At 40.6% G+C, this 19,612-nt stretch overlaps 1 protein-coding gene across 3 annotated transcripts in view; it reads left to right on the top strand.

Annotated features, from left to right (window-relative positions):
* The first annotated feature begins 1,008 nt into the window (after nucleotides 1-1,008).
* The window catches only part of SPTLC2 (serine palmitoyltransferase long chain base subunit 2), a 74,947-nt gene continuing 56,343 nt past the window's right edge, over nucleotides 1,009-19,612 (top strand). For 2 of the 3 annotated variants that reach the window (XM_067296875.1, XM_067296876.1), the window contains exons 1-2: nucleotides 1,009-1,137; nucleotides 12,476-12,670. In XM_067296875.1, the coding sequence (XP_067152976.1) occupies nucleotides 1,021-1,137; nucleotides 12,476-12,670 (312 nt within the window). In that variant the 5' untranslated portion in view covers nucleotides 1,009-1,020. Of the gene's footprint in view, nucleotides 1,138-9,179; nucleotides 9,213-12,475; nucleotides 12,671-19,612 lie in introns of those variants that run through there. The other variant, XM_013940600.2, reaches the window with a different exon arrangement.

Genomic DNA, 19,612 nt, shown 5'->3' with positions numbered 1-19,612 from the left:
ACAAAATGATTTTTAAACACAGCTGCAGGTAGTTAACAGACTAGCAACTACAGGTGCCACAGCTCCCCATTCAGCAAAGCATTCAAGCATCCACTTATCTTTTAAGTCCAAATTTAAATGCTACTGATTTAAACTGCCTGGAGCCTGTCTGCAGAGTTTCCCGATCGGGTCCTGCATTGCCCAGGCAGACGAGAGCCAAGATTCACCCCTCCCGAGCAGCAAAGGGCATCGCAGCGATTAAGCCTGACCTTACGCGCCGAACAGGGCGCCTCAGCCCGGGAGTCTCCCGTCAGACTCCTGCTCGGGTTATTTGTCTTTTACGAAGTGCGCCAGGACCCAGCCAAGGACGGCCCGCGGCGGGTCCCCACGTGAGCCCCTCGGCCCCGCCGGACCAGCGCGGGGCTGGCCGCCCGCCCCAGCCCTCCCCGCTGCCGGGAACCCCCCGCGCTCGGCTCGGGACAAGCGGTAACGGGCGCGCCGGGTCCTCCGGGCCGGGGAGCACCGGGAGCCGCCCGCCCTCAGCGGCAGGCCCGCGGCACGGCCGTTAGGGCGCCTCTTGTTCCGCCCCACCGAACACCGGCCTCGCGAGCCCGCCCATTGGCTGCCGCCGCAACGGCCGCCTTGCTCCCCCCCCTCATTGGACGGAGCCCACGGTCCGCTCATCCCCTCCCTCCATTTTGCTCTGTGATTGGCTAGCTCGTCCCCTCTCGTCGTTCCCCGTTAGCTCTCAGCCAGGTGATTGGACAACTTTAACCCTCTGGCTCCACCTCCCCCTGAACCTTCTGCTTCGCGGTTGGGCAAGCCCCTTCCTTCCCCTCTCTCCCCTCTCCTCTAGCAGGCATGCACCGCTCTCATTGGGCCCCGGACCCCGCCTCTTCCCCGTGGGCTCCGCCGCTAGCCCGCCCCTGGGCGTGACGTTGCCGCCGGCGATTGGCGGAGGTGATGGAGCTGTGTTTCCGGTGCGGCGAGGAGCGGCGCGGCCAGGTGGGGGCGGCGGAGCGAGGCGGCCGGAGCCGGAGGATGGAGCGGCCCGCGGCGGAGCCGGGCGCCCAGCCCCGCGCCAACGGCTGCAGCGGCGCGGCCCACGGCGCTCTCCGCAACGGCTACGTGCGCGGCCTGCCCGCGCCCGACACTCAGGTGTGCGCGGCGGGGCGGCGCGGCGCGGCGCGGGGGGCGGCCGGGCTGGCGGCGGCCCCCGGCGCTGGGGCCGAGCCGCTGCGGCCTGCGGCGGCGGGAGCCTCCCGGCAGGCAGCTGCCAGTGGCCCTGCCGGGGGTCGGCCCGGCTCGGGGGGCGCCGCCGCGCCGCGGGGGGAGCGCGGCTGGGCCCGGCCCGGCGGCGCGCAGCTCCTAGCGGGGTTCCCCGAAGCCTGGGTCGGCGGCGGGGCCCCAGCGCTTGGGGAAGGGGGGAGGCGGCGGGGTCTCTGCCGCTCCGTGGGGCCGTGCTCGGTAGCTGGTGACTGACGTGAACCGGTCGGCTCCGGAGTCGCCGCAGAGCCCTTAGTGCGAGGTTTCTGTTAGCAGTAGCCCCTTAGGGTAAGCCTGGCCGCAGTGTAATGTGGTCTGCGTTTTAGAAGAAACAATTTTAGGCGATCTTCGCCGCTGTTTGGTTGTTACAGGTGCGATGCGCAGTGCTGCAGTTACAAGTAGCTTGGAATAGGGACTCCCTTCTGCAGGAGAGTTAAAGGTTGATGCAGCACTTGCCATCTTGCTCTATTAACAACTTATGAAGCGAGTGTGTATTTGTGCTTCTGGTTGCTTCTCAGCAAAATGCAAAATCTTTGTGTTATAATACAGGGTACTTAATGGACTCTCAGAAGGGCAATCCCAGTGATATGGAATAGGTCGTGCTTCCTTGAACACTTAAAGCTGGTACTGCTGCTTAAAAAAGCCTTCCTCTGTTGTCAACCCTCCTGTGGCTCCTTGTTTTCACTCCTGTGCTGCCCCTTCTGTTTTTCTAGTGTCAGTTTGTGCAGCCACTGAGCAAATCAGATTGAGAATAGATGCAGGCTAAAACTAAACATTTTTTTTCCCGGAGTTAACTTTAAGCCAGGTCATATACCTAATTTCATTCTCTGTATGGGCACTCGTAGTCTTGTCCTGACATATAGAAGGGGATAGCACAGTATCAGGAGTGAACAAACAGAGGAGGAGGGTACAATAGCTTTTTTTGGCAGCAGTGTCAGCATGTGCTGTTTTAGTGTTCAGGGAACTATGACACTGGTCGTCTTGCCTTGCAAACATCAAGCACGGTGGTCCACAAAACCTTAGCTGTAAATCTTTATACTGAGCCGAAGCTGAGAGCTTCCCCCCCTCCCCCCCCCCGCACAGATCTGAATACAATCATGTTCTTCTGCCTCAAAAGAATAGAAAAGCAGGCTGTGGAAAACTTTTCCATGAGGATTTTCTTCAGCTGCATATTTGGAAAACATAATGGGAAATGCAGCATGTAAATTTAAGAGCTAACACTGCCAAACTGAGGAAGCATTAAAAAAAAAAGTGTAATTGAGAAATTATATTTAGTTAGTAGCATATCGGTGCTATTACTTTTGAATGTGTCTTGCAAGCCCCCAGGCATTTGGGATGACTATCTGTAGAAGGAGCAAGGCTCATTGGAGAACGGATAATGAGAGATCCTAGCAAAAAACCTAAGCTGAAGTAACGTTATCAGAGGATACAAAAGGAGTATGGCAGAGTTTTGGATCTTTCTTGCATCTGTGTGCTGGTCAGACAAAGGTTTATAATTAGGAGTCTTGTATTCTTTTCTCCAACATTTTACATTGACCAAATCAGTAACTTTCAAAATGAGGGTTTAAATGTAATAACCTTGATGAAAGACTTAAATCTCTTAACTGTTTAGGCATACTAGCTGTTTACAGCTTTTTTCACACAGTGATGGCACATGGTGATGGCAGTTTAGTGCTGCCGAAGGTATAGTCACTGAAATAGCTCAGGTTTGGCCACTTTGACTTTCAGGGTTTTGAATTTTGGTTGTTCTTCCTTTGCGCAAGAAAGGGAAACATGTTAATTCTCACCGTGTACGTTATATATTTGTGTGTCTGTGTGTATTTATACATATTTATACCTATTTGTACCTATTTATACATAGGTACATGCCACATATAGCGCTTTAAAATCTGCAAGTGAAGATGTCTGTGGAATGCAAAGTAGTCAAGCTGACTTTGGCTACCTTGGAGAGCAATGAAAGTTTCACCAGAGGCTAGGAAAGTAACAATTTGAAAGTAGAGTTTCAGCAGGTAGAAGAACTGTTGAAGTATTAAGAAAAATAACAGTTCTTCCTTTTGCTTTCGTGGCAAGTCATGTCTTCAAGTTTCTTTGTGATTCTTCTAACAGTTAATCTCTCTTGAGATTCAAATTCAGTGAATGCAACAATGTCATTATCAGCACCTTTATTAAAACAGGTTGAAGAACCATCTAGCAATTAAAAAATTGTGGGACATTGAAGAAAAATAAGTAACTTATTCCTGACTCTATGTATAATTAAGGGAGTGCAGGATTAGAAAAAGTAGTAATCTGTGGGTGGTTCAAAAGTGGTTTATGCTTCAGTGTAGTACCCCAGTGTTTAAGATGAAGGCCTGACATCTCCAAGGATGTTATCATGACATGAGGAAATGACACAGCCAAGAGAAAGGAAGCAAGTCTAAATAAAAGAACAATGAAGTTACCTCTCCAAGTTGTGCATAATTCTGCTTTTTATATATATCTGGTCTGCTGGAGAGAGTGTTAAGTGAGTTTGATAGAAAAATGTTTTTAGGATCTATCAAGACACTTGTGGGAATAATAAAGGGTGCAGAGAAAATTGTTTTTTCCTTCTGTAATACAATTTTAAACTGGAATATATTTCTTCATTGTATTGTTTTGCTCTAAAGCAAACATCTAATGGTTTTCTAAGACTGCATTCAAAAAAAAAAGTCTCAATGTTGCATAATATGAGGAGATTGGGACACATTTAATAGATCAAGGTGCCCTTATTTTCCATGATAACTTACTGGAATCTACCCATTATTATGAACAGTTTTTCAGTAATGTGTTTTTTTGGACTCGCTAATTAAGCTTCTCACATTAGAATGGCTTTTGTTATGCTTCTAGAAGCTGGGGAAGAAAGACTCAAAGTAAACAAAGGAATTGGAATATAGATTTTAGATCTCAAGCTCTTAATTCCTGTTGTGCATACTGTTTCCGAGTCACTGCTATGCAGTTATATACTAGAGGGAATGATATAAACAAATTTAAAAAGTAATTTTAAAAGTTTCTAGGAGGACTACAGATGCCACAGTATAGCAGTCTCCAGATAATTTATTGCATACTTGCTTTGCCAAACCAGCTCTCATACTACTTCCTCAGGAAGAGAGGGTATAGTTTGGTCAAGGAGAAGGGGGAAGACTGTAGGATTTGTGTTCCTTTAAAACTGTCCCAAGTCCTGAATTTGTACAGCTATTAAAATGGGTAGAATATTTTTCTGTGGAAGCTCTGGTGTCCACATGCTAAAAACAATTTGTGTAGTTCTGTGATTGTTTTTCTGTTTGATTTTTTTAGATAGCAATCTTATTAGTTGTAGGCACATCTCATGTGATGCTTCAGGGTGCAGTGGAATGCTGTCTTCATTTTGGTTTTGTAGACACTTCTCCTAGAATCAGGTTGAATGTGATTTCTTTGGGAGAACACATTTATGAAAATGCATGCAATAGATCCTGGACAACTTTCTCTCATTATAATGAGTTAATTATAGCAGTGATCTGAATAAGCCCTTAATAGAGATAAAGGTTAAGTTAAGGTAAAGATTTTAAACCAGTGCATTTTTAATAACTGGCCCATCTACTGGCATACAGTGGAATTTGAGTACAGAATTGTGTTTTTTCAAATCTGTATGCAAATACTTTTCATAAAAAGAAAAACTTTGGTCCTAAAGAATTAAATCTCAAGAACTTCTCCACAAGGAAGTGATCCTTCTACTCTGTTCACCACTTTCACCACTTGTGAGACCACATCTTGAGTACTGTGTCCAGTTTTGAGCTCTCCAGTACCAGAAAGATACTGACATATCCAGTTGAATCTGCAAGTCTGGCAGAGGGCCAGCAAGATGCTTAGGGGGCTGAAGCATGTGAGGTACAAGGAGAGGCTGAGAGACCTTGGTTTGCTCAGCCTTAGGAGGAGAAGGCTCAGGGGAGACCTTACTGATGTCTACTTCTAGCTGGTTGGGGGATATACAGAAGACAGGGCCAGACTCTTCGTGGAAGCATGCAGCAATAGGATGAGAGGCAATGGACATAAGTTTTAACATGGGAAATTCTGATTAGATATAAGGAAAAATTAATTTGCCAAGAAGGTGGTCAAATACTGTACAAAGTTGCCCAGAGAGGTTGTGAAACCTCCATCCTTGGAGGTGTTCAAGACTCAACTGGATGTGGCCCTGAGCAGCCTGCTCTAATTAGACCTGCTTTGAGCTGGGGGTTGAGTAGCTGACCTCTGGAGGTCCCTTCCAACCTAGATTATTCCGTGTTTACACAGATGAACTCATGGACTGCAGGAGAGTTTGACCAAGTTGAAGATCTCAGTATTTAATCCTTGAACCCCTGTAAAAATGTATGCCTTATGGGTTTGAAATGTGTACTCTGAGGTTTGCATCAGACCTGAATAAAGAAATTACTTTCTGATTGACTGCATTTATTACATCAGTAGCATAAAACCAAAGTGAGTAGAAAATTGGCTGACCTAGAAAAGGCTGCAGTCTCCTTCAGATGTTTTAATTGACAAGACTAAATTTCTGAAAAAACTTGTCTGTGCATGAGGATACTTTTCTAATGCCAAATTTAATTACAAAAGGCTATAAGCCTTTGTGGAAGGAATAGCTGCACAGCATTTTTATCTGGCCATCATATTAAATTAGTAGGTGTAGTGTCAGTGTTGTACTTGTTCCTGAAAATTTGTGTCTCTGTAACGATGTAAAAAAATCTGTGGTAGCTGTTAATATGGCTGGCTTCTCTTAAATCTGAATGTGTGCTGCTCAGAAGTCGCTTTGGATAAGTGTTTGTTTAAATCTTTCAGTCATACTGGGACTGCCATCTCAAATTCAGCTGATGTTAGGGCATAAATGCTGTAGTTATTACAAATGTGTGCAAGTTCCTTTTTTGTTAGAGTGTAGCTACTTGAGCGATTTGTCATATCTTGTAATACGTTGTATTTTTCAGTCTCAATTGTATAGCAAAAGCTATTTGTGTTTTCTTAAATGTTATACTTTAAATTCATAGACAATAAAGCTTTATCTCTATTATTTGTTGGCTTCGCTTTCACGAGCATAAAACATTGAAAACTTCCTTGAAGCTGGGGGCATAACTGCTGGCCTTCATTAACAGAGTTAAGAAATCACTTCTAGAAAAAGAACTGTTTTTTAGTTGAAAAGAGTGGTCCTAAAGACTACTCACAGTTAAGAAAGTAGGAGTTGAAAAGTTTAGAAAGTGGTGGGTTTTAACATCTGTGAAGACAAATGACAGTGAGCTCTAAAGTACTTGAGGAACACTGTCAGAGGTAGCTGAGAGCCTAGAGATTGGCCTGTTTGAGAGAAGCACTAAACTAGTGCCAACTTGCTATGAAAATCTTTCTTGTAACTGCACGCTTAACTAAATGTTTAAAGCATTCTTTATCGAAATGCTGTATACCTTAAATCAATTGAACATACTAGATAAATATTCCAGAAGTGGTTTAAGGTAATTTATGGCAAACTATCAAAAAACCTTGTCTTTAGCATTCAAACTGTCAGCTGTATGTAGTTCAGTACAAATCACAAGCAAAAAAACCACCCCCAAACTTAATTGAATCATTCACTAGTAAACAAAAGAATACATTTAAACTGTGAACATTTATGAAGACGTATACTGTTCATGTGTGGTTACAGCAAGTGTGTTTTGTTTTATTTAGCAAAAGACTGTGCCAAATCTGTTGGAAATAAATAGCTGCAAATGAAAACATTTGGTTATACCTATGAAAAAAACCAAATATTTAATTAGGAAAACAAATGGTAAAAATACACAGGACTGTTAAACTTGCTTTACAAAACAGATTTTCACTCTTGTGATTTTTGAAAGCTTAAAATATGATTCAAATCAGTTCATTCTTGATTTTGTTCTTAAATGCATCTTGATCCTTTTACCCATGCACCTGTTCAAGAACAAAGAGGCACAAGAAAGAGCGTTGGAGGTGATAGTAAAATTACTGCAAATACCACAGAATACCATATAAGTAGCTGCTTGTGTGGAGTACTTGCTTTACTATTATAGTTTCTTTTAGTGCTGATTCCCTTAATGCTTTCTAATAAGTGTGACCACTTTCTAGAACAGAGCCGTATTCCATATCCTTCCATTTATTCCTAGAGTTGGCAGGAATCTCTGACAAAAAAGCAAACAACTTTTGGAAGCGGTCTTCCATGTAACATATCTAAAAAAGAAGTTGCAGAGCTTCTAGTAAAATTTCTGTAGTGTGTGTGGTATGTGGCAATGAGAAACTAGTAACTTTTAATAGGAATGTAGCAAAGTAGTGTTCCAGACTAAATAATCCTGTGAAGGCCTTTACATAATGTCTGCCATTTTCACCTGATTTTGTTCTTCTGGAAGCAAGAAATGGAACAATCTCTTTAGTGCAGTGCGTTATAGTTTTCTCAGGGTAGCACCACAACTAACTTCTTATTGTGTACTTAACTCAAGGTTGCACATGTAGCATCTTCTCTGCCTACGGTTGAAGTATAACCCTGCCATGCAAGCTGTGCCAGAATTTGGCAGATGTTTTTAATAAGCAACTTTATGTAGAAGATTCCTGTGATAAATCCTGCTTCTGTTGTCTGTAACAGTGCCTGTAAATCTTTCTGTGTTCAAACTTGGCTCATGTTTTCTCAAAAAACTTCTTCTCTAGTGCTTTTGAAAGTAAAGTATATAGTCATGCAAGATAACTGCAAAAGATGGTGGTATAAGAGTATTACATGAGGTATTTCCCATATATGTCATTAAAGTATTTGAAAAACTCAGGATAGGCAGAAATACCCTTTCTGTCTGTGTAGGACTGGTAACTGACCTTAAGGCACTGAAAAATCTGATGCTATCTGGAGGCCGAAGTATTCTTTAAAGCATAACTTTGTGCAGTAATTATGTAAGAACATCAGGTTAGGCATGCTTGTGCTGTATGTGTGTGCATCCACAATCCCATCCTCTGTCTATACCAGAGATGCTATCATGCAAGTTATAATGATTCTAATTTGTAGGATAAACTAAATCTTAAGAGAATTTTTTAATGTCTGGTGAATTGGAACTGTTTGTTACCAGACTGGGAAGAAAATTATAATTAGGTTCCCTGATGTGTTCTACATAGACCACAAATGCAATTCTTTCTAGCTGTAACTATATGATGATACTGCTTCAGTAGAGGTTATAATACTGTTTTAAGTGATTTGTTCCCTCCAAAACTTGAGCCAACGTAATTGTTACCTGTAGCTGATCTGGAATGCTGTTGGTCTGCTACCTTCTATAAACAGTTGTCTTCTGCTCTCTTGCAGTTGAATTTCTTAATTTGATGGTGCTTTTTTGTGTACATACATTCTGGGCATGATCATTTACACCTAGACTTCCCTGGGGACATGTGAACATATACCTGCTTTTTCCGCTTTTTGAACTCCGCAGTCAGGTGAACTTTTCTCTGTCATCTCCACTTAGGTGTGCAGTATATTCTGGTTCAAAGGTCGTGGTTCCCCCAGCATAATGATAAGATTTATTTGTCGAAACCATAAACGTCTTAATCTTGCATGCTTTGTTTTCAGAAAAGGAAATGAATCACTAAACTGTACCCACCCTTTCTTTCTTGGTCTCTGAAATGGAACTTGCTGCTCCTTTGCAGCTGGCTTAGAGCTCAAAGTATGCAAACCTTCATTTGAAGGCTAGTATGTAGATACACAGAGCACTCTTGGGAAAACAAGCAGGCTTGTATCGAAAGTCTGGCTACAAACTTCCTTTCTACAGGCACTGCTAGAGTGTATTTTTAGTCATCTTATGCTTCATGAAAAGTCCATGGAATTGCATTCAGAGTATTTCTTTAACATTTAATTCAAATATGAATGTGCAGCAACTTCTCAGCTTATGGAACAGATGACGTAAGTATAGAAGGATGTATAAGCACCTTGGTAGAAGAAAGCTGAAGAGATGGAATTGATTTAGGTATGTGCTGGATCAATATGGAAATTCCTGAAAGGGCCTTTCATAGTGAAATGTTGGTTTTGACAATGTGGAATAATATGTTCAGTTTTTGCTCTGGTATAGGATTTGTCATGAGCAGAGGCTTCTCTAAAGACCTCAAAAATTAGTATACTTTGATTATTTTCTGATTAAGACTGCATGTAGATATATATGTATTTTTTCAAAAAGGTATACTTAGATATTAGTTAACCTCAGACCCACACCCTTGGAATGTATCATTCCATCTCTTCCAGGTAAACTTTCAGTTACCTGGAAAAGATATTAAAAGATGTGATGTGATCTCTATTGATTAGATGCTGGGTGATTTGAGAAGTTACCACTACCAGCTGTCTGTCTGCTCATCCAGCAATCTGCTACTAGAAGACAGCTACAGGCAATAGATATGTAGGATATCTGCTCCTGAGTTGGTGCTATTCACAGCCTGATCTATCAGTGTGAAAACATAAATTTCAGTTTACTTTAGTACATCAAGCTGTGAAATTGTAGCAACTCGGGCCTTTTGTGCATGATCTTTCTCAGTTTTGGATGCAATAAAATTCTACAGTATCATGAATTGGAGTCATGGTGATACAGTTAAGCAATCCTAAGAGTAAAAGAGAAGAGAAAGCTCTCATGGTTTTTCCTTGCAGTGTGGGCTCACCAGTCTGCTGACTGTCATGCTTCTTCCATCCTTACTCCCTCCCCACAGCTGCTGATTCTTGTTTGCCGAGAGATATGGCATGAGATTGTGGAGCTGTGCTGTAAAGACTATCAGAAAAATAATAAATAACCTTCTGGAAGTTGTTATGTTTCCAACCTGGATCCATTCAGTATTGGAGGGGTGCTATGCTGAAAATCAGATTAACTTTAGTTGTACAAGCCAAAGGGTAATGCAGATGGCTCAAAGTGGGAGTGAGTGGGAAAGAGGGGGAGTTCCTTTGCTTGGCACCGTTCCTGAAGAAAACATAATATGAAACTGTGGTTAAACTTGGTTAAAGTTTTAAATTGCTATACTCTCAGCTGAGATGTGGTAACCAAGTGCTCATACTCCTGTTCCAAAGCACAGTAATTTTCTAACTTAAGCCATTGCTGCAGTCAGTATGTTCTTAAAACTACTCCGGTCCTAAAACTAGCCTCAAAGCACTGCAAGTTAGTTATTGACACATGGCATGAGTACATGCTGCTGCTCAAAGAGATGATCCCACTCTGCCTTTACTGTTTTGTCTGCCTGCTTGAGTGATTCTTATGTCTGCACAGCTGTATCATGACCAAATCGAGGAACCGCTCTGGTTGAAACTTTATTTTGCTGTGCAGCTACCTGGGTGCTTGTGCTGGCAGAAGGGCAGAGATGGAAATGAATAGCTGTGAGAGGGTGGTGTTGCAGTTTGTACTCAATTAGTGACTATATAGCTATAGCATAGTTTTATCCTGAGAACAAACCCTCGCTCCCCCCAAAATTATTTTCGAGATATTAATGCCAGCCTTGAAATAACAGAATTTCTCTGGCATCTGTTTCCATATAATTCAGTGTCTGGTAAGGCAAGCATGTGTGCTTTGTTTATTGATTCATCAACTGTTATATAAGTTAGTACAGCTCTGGCTTCCTTTTTGATCTCTCTTGAGATGACAGCATGGGTGTTATGAGAGAAAAACTTGTTTTGCTCCGTCTGCCAGCCCCCACTCCCTCAGTAATTATTAGTTATTGTCCTTCTTGATGTGCTTAGGATCAACCTCTTTCCTAGGAGTTGATGTTTCTTTGCTGAGTAGAATATTTAAAAAATATGTTTCGTATTGTATCTGGCTATGAACTGCAGTGAAAATTGAGCAACATCCTAAATGTGTCCTTGTCCTAGCCCATGTTTCAGGGTGGTGTTATTATTAATATAGGCGTTTACTGAAGAATGTTATCTTGGTTTCCTGCTTATTTTCAAGTTACTCCCATGCACATCTGGCAACATCCTTCATAATATACTTGGATACCAGAGTGTAGCAGAAACCGAATGCCAAAAGGTAGTCTTAATCTACTTAAATTGCCTAGTATGTACTCCTTTTTGTAAGCCAGAGAATATTGGCAAAAGTTAATCTAATCCTGAAAGCAGTAAGACTTGTTGTTTCTTTTGATGTTAGAGATAGGGGGGTTGTCTTGGTCTTTGTTCTTTCACACACATAAATAGCTCTTCTGTAAGTTTTAGGAATACAGATAGCAATTTGCATCTAATGGTTGGGTTTCTTTGTTTTCATACACTGACTTCTGAGATCTGGACCTTTAACTTAGTTTCCTTGAATAAGTGATCTAATTAAAACTATGGCATTTTTCCCCCCCAAAATTATGTTGAGTGAGCTCTTGCCTTGTAGCTGCAGAAGTTTTTCTTCAATAGTCACAAATATTACGCATTACAGGAATCGTGCTTGAGGAGGGCATGCATGTGTATTATACCACTAGTCAAGTTCTTGTCTTCAGGAGATAGTCTTGATCAGCCTTTGGCAAGTATTTAAGTAACAAGATGACTTTTATTGTGGATTTTGTGCAGAAAGGCTTGCTTGTTCTGTGTGCAAACATGTATGCAATGTTCAGACTGTGTGTATACAATGACTTTTTTTGTCTGTGGCATCACGTCCACCTCATGTATGAGTGCAGTATTTATGGCAGCATCTTTAGGCTAAAGCTATGGAGACATGTAAATTATACTTGTTTTGCTACAGTAATACAGGCTCCCAAAGTTGAGTATACTTTGATATTTTCCAGTTACTTTTTCAGTTTTCATGATCCTGATAATACAACGTTTAGGTTAGTAAAATTATTCCTCAGTTCTGTTTCTTCTATTTCTGAAGTGAGTCTGGGGAGCCTCGCTGTTCTGTTATTTCTGTCTACCTGGTTCCTGTTGAAGGAGACAGGCAATTTTTTCATTTGGGGTGGCCTGGATCTTAGCAATGATATCTATATAACTTAGCTAGCTAAGGAACTTGAATGAAATGTTGGGTTAAGCTGCACTGAACTGGTAACTGTGACTTTCATTATGTTGAAACTTTGATGGGTGAGAAGTCTTTCTCGCAGCATCCATGTATATAGAGGCTGATGGTATTTGTCAGTAACGCTTGAGTCCAGCCAGAAGTACTTTGAACAGGGCAGGGGGAATCCAAAGCTTGCAATAGGTCACAGTATGCCAGGGACTACTCTGAAATGCCTGTTCCATGTTTCTTGAATGAAAATCTCATGACTGCTTCTCTTCAAACTTTTGCTTTAGATTCATCATATTGTGCACAATGGAGGATTATACAAAAAGCCTTTCAATGAAGCCTTTGAAGAAACACCAATGCTGGTTGCTGTGCTGACCTACGTAGGCTATGGTGTTCTCACTCTCTTTGGATACCTGCGAGATTTCCTGCGACAATGGAAGATCGAGAAGTGTCAAAATGCAACAGAAAGAGAGGAACAGAAGGTAACCACTGGGAAATATCAATGCTCAGTGGTAAATGATATGGCTGAGACTGTAGTTTGGGCATTTCTTCGCGGAGCACTGTGTTGATTAAAATTTTTTTTTTCTTTTACTGTTTCCCATGCATTTGAACTGCCCCATTAGTTATGTTAGTACCACTGTGTGGTTAAACAAAATAGTAATTCTTTTTGCTGGATTAGAGCAGTTCCCTGATCTGGTTCACCACAAGGCTGCATCAACAGTTACATCCACATGCCGAGAGATGCCTCAGCTGCTGAAACAAGGGTTTGGGAGAGGGAGAATGCATAAGCCAGCATCATCAGCAAAAGAAATGCATCGAAGGATCTGGTTTGAGTTTGACAGCAGTGGGAGGCAGTCTGATGCTGTTCTGGTAGCTCTGTCTGTGTTTTGAATTGGAAGCATGTTATTAAGTCTCTAGCCCAGGTACTTGCAAAGAAAAGCTTGTGAATGAGAACCAGAGCACGGCTGGATGTTTTAAATTCAAAGGGCATCCAATACACTAGTAGGTTAGCCAGTGAGTAATTGGACATACTGACTCCAGACCCACTGCTATTAATTAAGAATAATTAATAATAAGGTGAAGAGTCCTGCCTGCTCCAGAAACTGTTCTGGAGTAGATAATCCTGATTTTCAATTGTCTTAATCCATTTTTAGAGGTCTTTATTCCCTACAGGAATTACTGTGAAGAAAGCTACCATCTAAACTTGCAGCTCAGTAGCTGTTCCCTGTTAACTCTTAGTGTGAGCCCTTAGTGCAGTGTAAATACCAGTGAGCTCTGCTCCAAAAGTGGAGTAAATTGGCTTACTCTTGCTGATTGGGGTTCTGTTTTTCCCAGCCACCCTGGGGAGCTGATCTGGCTTATAAAACTTTAAGGTTGGTTGTTATTCAGTTGCTGTTTTCTGCATACAGCCACGCAAGCAGTTGCAGAAAAAGGAGTGGGGCGTGGCAGCTCAAGAATGCAAACAAATGACCGAGGGTGGGAAGGAGAGGAAGGGGAAAAGAAAAAAAAAAAAGAAAGAATGGCTTCTTTTGGAGGCAGCACTGGGTTAAAGTGCATGTCAAATTACAGTAGACTAGCTAATGCAGCAAACTGATACCTAAAATTATTTCACAGTAGCTTCTTTATGCAAGCACCATCAAGTGGATAGAAACATCCTCATAGGAATTTAATGAAGAATAGATATTTTATATTAGTTAGAAGTGCAGGAAGTTAAATTTACACTATTTCCAAAACTGACTTCTGGAATCAGGAAATAAAATTTTGGATCCCTTTTAATAGTTACAATATCCAAATAAGGATTTCTAGCTAAATCTTAACTTGTAACCTGCTGTGTTCATTAATTTCAGTTGAGCTGCTCTGGTTTATGTCACCTGAGAATATGACCTCTTCATATTTTTCTGTGTATAAAACAGAAATTGATATAAAAAAGAATCGGAACAGTCAAAGGGCTGCAGAAACCTACCAAGACTAGTTATTGGAATAAAGGGTGAAATACTGGCCTGTACTCATGGTACTTGCAATGAGGATTGAAAATGAATAACTGAAATGTTGGAGCAAATTAGGTCTATTGCTCTGAACTGTTGTTCCTGTATTTTTGTTACACAATGTTTCACAGATTCTGTCAGTTCCTTTGAAAAACACTTGTTCTGTTACCAATGTAAGGTGTGAGACTGCTTGTGGTAGTCCTTTTCTGTAAAAGCAGTCATGACTTACATGAAGGCGTGCAAAAGGAAGACCTCAGGCCGAATTGGAACTGCAGTATTGAAATTAGACTCTCCATATACTGTTACACTGCACGCTGGAGCACAGAGTTTGTTTAGCTCCTGACCACCCTAGTTCTAAAAAGGCAACTAGCCTCAAAAATTTTTATAAACTAATTTTAATATTGCATCTTCCCCTGAAAGACATTTGTTTAACAAGTATACCTCCTGGCTATACTTGCAGATGAATTGAAACCCTTTGGTCATGGCTTGTCAGTAATGCTTGAGTCCAGCCAGAAGTACTTTGAACAGGGCATGGCTTGGAGGGAAGAGGTACTTGTATTCTGTCTTTATTTTGTATGTAGGACCTTTGTGGATGGATCTAGGAAGAAGTGCTTTTTATCAGAAGGCTCTATTAGCTGTGGAATGTGACAAGTGGGTCAGTGATTATGGCATAAGAATGAAGAATAGAAAATCCTGTTTAAAAAAGTTTTGGTGTTGATGAAATCCCAGATTAATGTACTTCCTTAAATCATGTTTTCAGTGCTTAGATTGGAATAGCTGTTTCCAATATAGGAAGAATAGAAAAGTGATCACATGAGGTCTAGAACATACAGTACTTATGCTCACATTTTAGTGTTTTAGGCTCTGTTTGCCTGCAAAGGAATTAGTGAGAGAGCATTGTAGCATATCTAGTGTGGGAGCCAGGCTTTATTTTGGTGTAAGGGGGTGCTCAAAGACTTGTTTTCAAAACAGTTTCTCATGGCTTTCAAATATTTGAATCTCTTCAGCTGCTGGCTGCCCAATGATCTTTTAGGGAGGAGAATATAGATACTAGTTTGTAGAAAAGGCTTAAAACTCGTACTTGTTTTATTAATACATGTAAATCAGAGGAGCCCTGCAGTTGCCCTGAAGTAGTCTCTGGCAGTTTGTGACCTCTGTGTGACATTTTTGTTCTTCAAATTCTAAACAGCCAGCCAGATAATTATGATTTTCTTAAATATCAAGCAAAAGGGTTAGCTTTAGCTTTCTGAAGTAGTTCATAAATTACTTAGGAGAAAAGCGCAAAGCAAAGGCATTGGAAGTAGCTATGTAGATGAATAGTGTACAACAACCTGCTTTGTGAGCAAAACTGAATTACATAGTGCAAGTATTTCATAAAGGGCTGAATGAACTTGTCCTAAAAGTTATGGAATTGAAATATGTGGACTTTCTGTGGTGTATTTCTGAAGGGAATTGCAGTTAAAAGCATAGCCTAAACTTAGGTCCAGAGTGCAGTATTAAAAAAAAAAAAAAAAAAAAGCAGTATTTGTGCGTTTTGGAGGGCAATTGTTTAGATCCTTCTTCAAATTGTTTGTCACTTAACAGCGTGGTCTTAGTCTGTGCACCAGAACTAGAATATGAAAGTGGCCAAACTAATTTAAAGAGCAGACTTTCCAATGGGATTATACAGAGCTGTCTCTGACAGCAGGTAAAGTCCTTGAAATTTATTACAAGCAGTGCATTGGAGTTAATGATTCTAGATAAACACAGTATTCACCACCAATGGAACACAAAAGGATGAAAAGGGACAGCCTGTGCTGATGCTGATTTTCAGGAAGTAGTCTTTTGACAGTTTTTGGCTTCATTTAAAATATATCTAACTGGACTTTTCCTGGAAACCTATGTTGTGTAGTATATCCTCTGTGAAACATTATCAGTCTGTTTTAGACATGAATAAGTGGCAAGATTAACAATTTTCAATTACCCTGCTATCAATTTATGCTTACCCAAATTAATTCAATGCCTAGTGCAAACCTTCCCAGTAGCAGTGTAGTTAAAATACGATGTGGATTTTGCAGATTTATTGGCAGAATGAAGAACGTTTTTACCTTTCTTCCAATCTCATTTGCATATTAATTACCTTCTATATTCTGTATACAGAAGCAGCTCTCCAAATGGGGACCTAACTCTTTAACGGACCTCTTGCTGCTCAGTCGTTTGCCTATTTAGAACATGTTTCTAGGTTCTGGGATCTTCAAACAGTTGTTCACAGGAATTCAGCTGTAGAAGTATTTTAGGGATAGTAACCTGCAGTCTTTTGTTCAATGCTGTCTTTAGCATCTATATAGCTCATCATTGGTCTACTGAGGATATAAAGGCTACACATAGTTGTTGCTCCATTTTTTTTCCTGACTCACATAGCAGTGAAATGGAACTAGTCTTTCTACTTCCTTTTAGAAGCTTGAAATTTGTTGTAATTGTCTACTTGATTTCCATTCAGAGTCAGTTTTATATTATCAGGGAACGCATTATATGAATTTCAGATAAGCACTGCTGGTGCTCATGACACCATTCGTTAGCTTAGGTGCAATGCCATGAAAACTTGGCTCTACAAGCAGCGTAATTACTGCATTTACATGTCACTGTGCCCCAAGCTAATGGTTACAAAGTTCATTATGACCTTCACTTGTTATACTAGTATTTATTTACAGTATGATGAAATCTTGGGTTCCCAAATCACCTGTGTTAAGTTGCTGCACCCCCAAGGGAAAATTTTTTTCTTTCCCTTATATCACTCTTTCTTGAAATTGCTATGCCTTTCAGGCTTCTGGGAGATCACTGGTATTCAAGTTTCTGCATCACCTTACTGGTAGGGGGATGTGTTCTGGCTTTAAATAAGCAGGAATGAAGCTATTGAGGATTTCTTAGCTTCATGTTCATAGGGATTTAGATGAAAGAACAGATTGCTTTTGCTCCCTTTTTTGGAAACAGTATATCCTTTGCAAGTGTTTGACTGGGTGGTCACTTTGAATACTGTTCAAAGAATCAGCTTACTCCCAGAATATTTTTTCTCCAAGTCAAACTGTTGTTCTATCTAAGGCTGATATTCTTAGTTTGTTATGGCTAGAAAGAATGTTGGATCTGAAATAGGATGAGAACTTGATAGAAAAATAATAACAACCTCTGAAGGCTATTTAAACGTAGCAGTGATTGCTTCCAGCAGTGCAGATAGGACATTTGCAACACAGCACTGTGGCTCCACATGAAATAGTAAGAAAATTCCCTTATCCATAATATATTCCTTGAATTCCTGTTGATCTGTAAGACACCTTTGTCCTTATGATAACTATTTCACAGTTAAATCTCTTTAAACTTAGATTTATGATGTTGGCTTGTAAGGTTCCTTATGATACTTGTGTTATATCTCTTGGTGATGTCACCCTGTTGTGGGTGATCATCTGTATCTCACTAGTTGAGCTTGTTCCTCTTCCTGCTTTGTCAGACTGCGTTTCAAAATCAAACATGCTCTATCTGATCAGTAATCTGAGGTGAGATTGGACTGTATCAGCCCAGGCATACCTGCTTGAGTTGGTACAATGACTCATTTCCAGGCTCCTCTCCTAGCCAAGAACCTTGGCTAAAGTCTCAGTTGACTTCCTGGGTCACATAGCTAATGCACTTGAATAACTCCCACAAAGCTGAATTCTCATACGAGGATGGTTAAGAAGAACTGTAAATGGTTAAAAATATCTCAGTAGACTCGAATTAAACTTAACAAGTACAAATCCCTCAAGCATTGATTTTTCTGATGTGTCAGGGATTTTTTTTACCTTCTCACTTGCCCCACCTCCTTAAAAATGCTGTAGGAGAAGCTTTCAGATACTTGTGGATAATTACTTGGATTCTGTGATTAGGATGGTCTTATTACACAGCTGCTACAAATACTCATGCATATCACCACTTTCTAATAGAGTACAGTAGCTGTGTAACTTCATATGCAAAGGAAAATCTCAGATACATTTGCCAATACCAAGATGCTTTTCTCCTTTGTGAGTATAACCCCCTTGTTAGTGATTCAGTCTTGTAACCACCTTCTGCCTGGGATAATGTGAGATGCTGAAGTTGAAGAAGGATAGAGCTGTGTAGCTACTTCAGAAAACCAATGATTGTCTAGAGGATTACAGCTTTGTATTAGCTGACTGACTACTCCTGTTGAGCTTCCTTGACAGAGGACCTTTAGAGAAGACATGGTACATACGTGTGAAATAAGGCCAAGCTATACTTAAATAAAAGAATGTGGAAGAAATAATTGCCTCTCAGTGCAGTTTAGCTCATAGAAATCTTGTTCCTGCTGCCTTTCTTTGCTGAGAAAGGACATCCTTGTGATTCCCTGGAAAAGATCCCTGGCTAGGTTTGGTTTGTTTTTCTGTAGTTGAAATGAAATGGTAAAAAAAGAATATGATTGTGCCTTTTTGGCACATCATTGTGCAGAGGCTAATCAGAAGGGGATTTAGGTGCAAATATGTTTACTTAGAAGTTACAGTGTTTGGGTTCCATCTTTCCTGTGTGGCTTCAGGTAAGAGGATGCAAAGGCATGGGCCTAGATAGTTCTTTTATTCCAAACTGAAAGGATAATTTTGTTAAATCATTAAAATAGGAAGGCAAAAAAAATACTCTTCCTCCAGTTGAGCATTGTAAGAAAAAGCTTGTCAGTGCCAATTTATTTAAATTAATATTTAAAAGCTGGCATAAATGTTCCCAGCTTTGGCTCAGTGGTACAAATATCAAGTACCCTAATATTTGGTCAGAAGAATATTCTCCTTATTATCCCATCACCAAAAATCAAATGCCCTTTCCATATTTTGATTTCTGTTATGGAAAAACAGAAGAAATGCTAGGCCGGCCCTTATCTTTGACATAAATCCTATTTTTTTCTCTTTGTAGATCATTAAAAAGGCATTTTTTGTGACAGTAGCAGATGTATTATGCATTCTTATCATTACTGAATGTCAAGTTTCCTCCTAATTGAATAGTAATAAGGAAATCTCATGACTTCTGAACATTGTAACTAGGCCAGAAAAACATGTTCTTCAGTGCTCAAATGTTCTTGCTGTCACAGTTAGTTTGACATTCTTGTGTTATCCATTCAAGACAGACACTTAGTGTTCCTGAAAATGTAGGAAGGGAAGCTAGAATTCAGGAAATGCTCATACAAAGAAATCCTGTGGGACTTAAGCGATGATAAACCATAGAGAAGAGAGGTGCTGTAATGTAGCTTAATTGTTCGGATTCTGAACAAACAAATTTGTTCTACAGATAACCTCTGTGATAATACTAATACTGCTATATTAAATGCATTTCTTATATATAATAAAAAATGGCAAAGCACCTTGGTTTTCAAATTCTTTGTGTAATTCTGTAAAGCAGTGCATGCTGTCTGATGCTAAAAAGCAATTGCGC

This window comes from Apteryx mantelli, chromosome 4, assembly GCF_036417845.1.
Source record: "Apteryx mantelli isolate bAptMan1 chromosome 4, bAptMan1.hap1, whole genome shotgun sequence".
NCBI lineage: Eukaryota > Metazoa > Chordata > Aves > Apterygiformes > Apterygidae > Apteryx > Apteryx mantelli.
The sequence above is the reverse complement of the archived record's forward strand: the minus strand, read 5'-3'. Positions and strand labels throughout refer to the sequence as shown.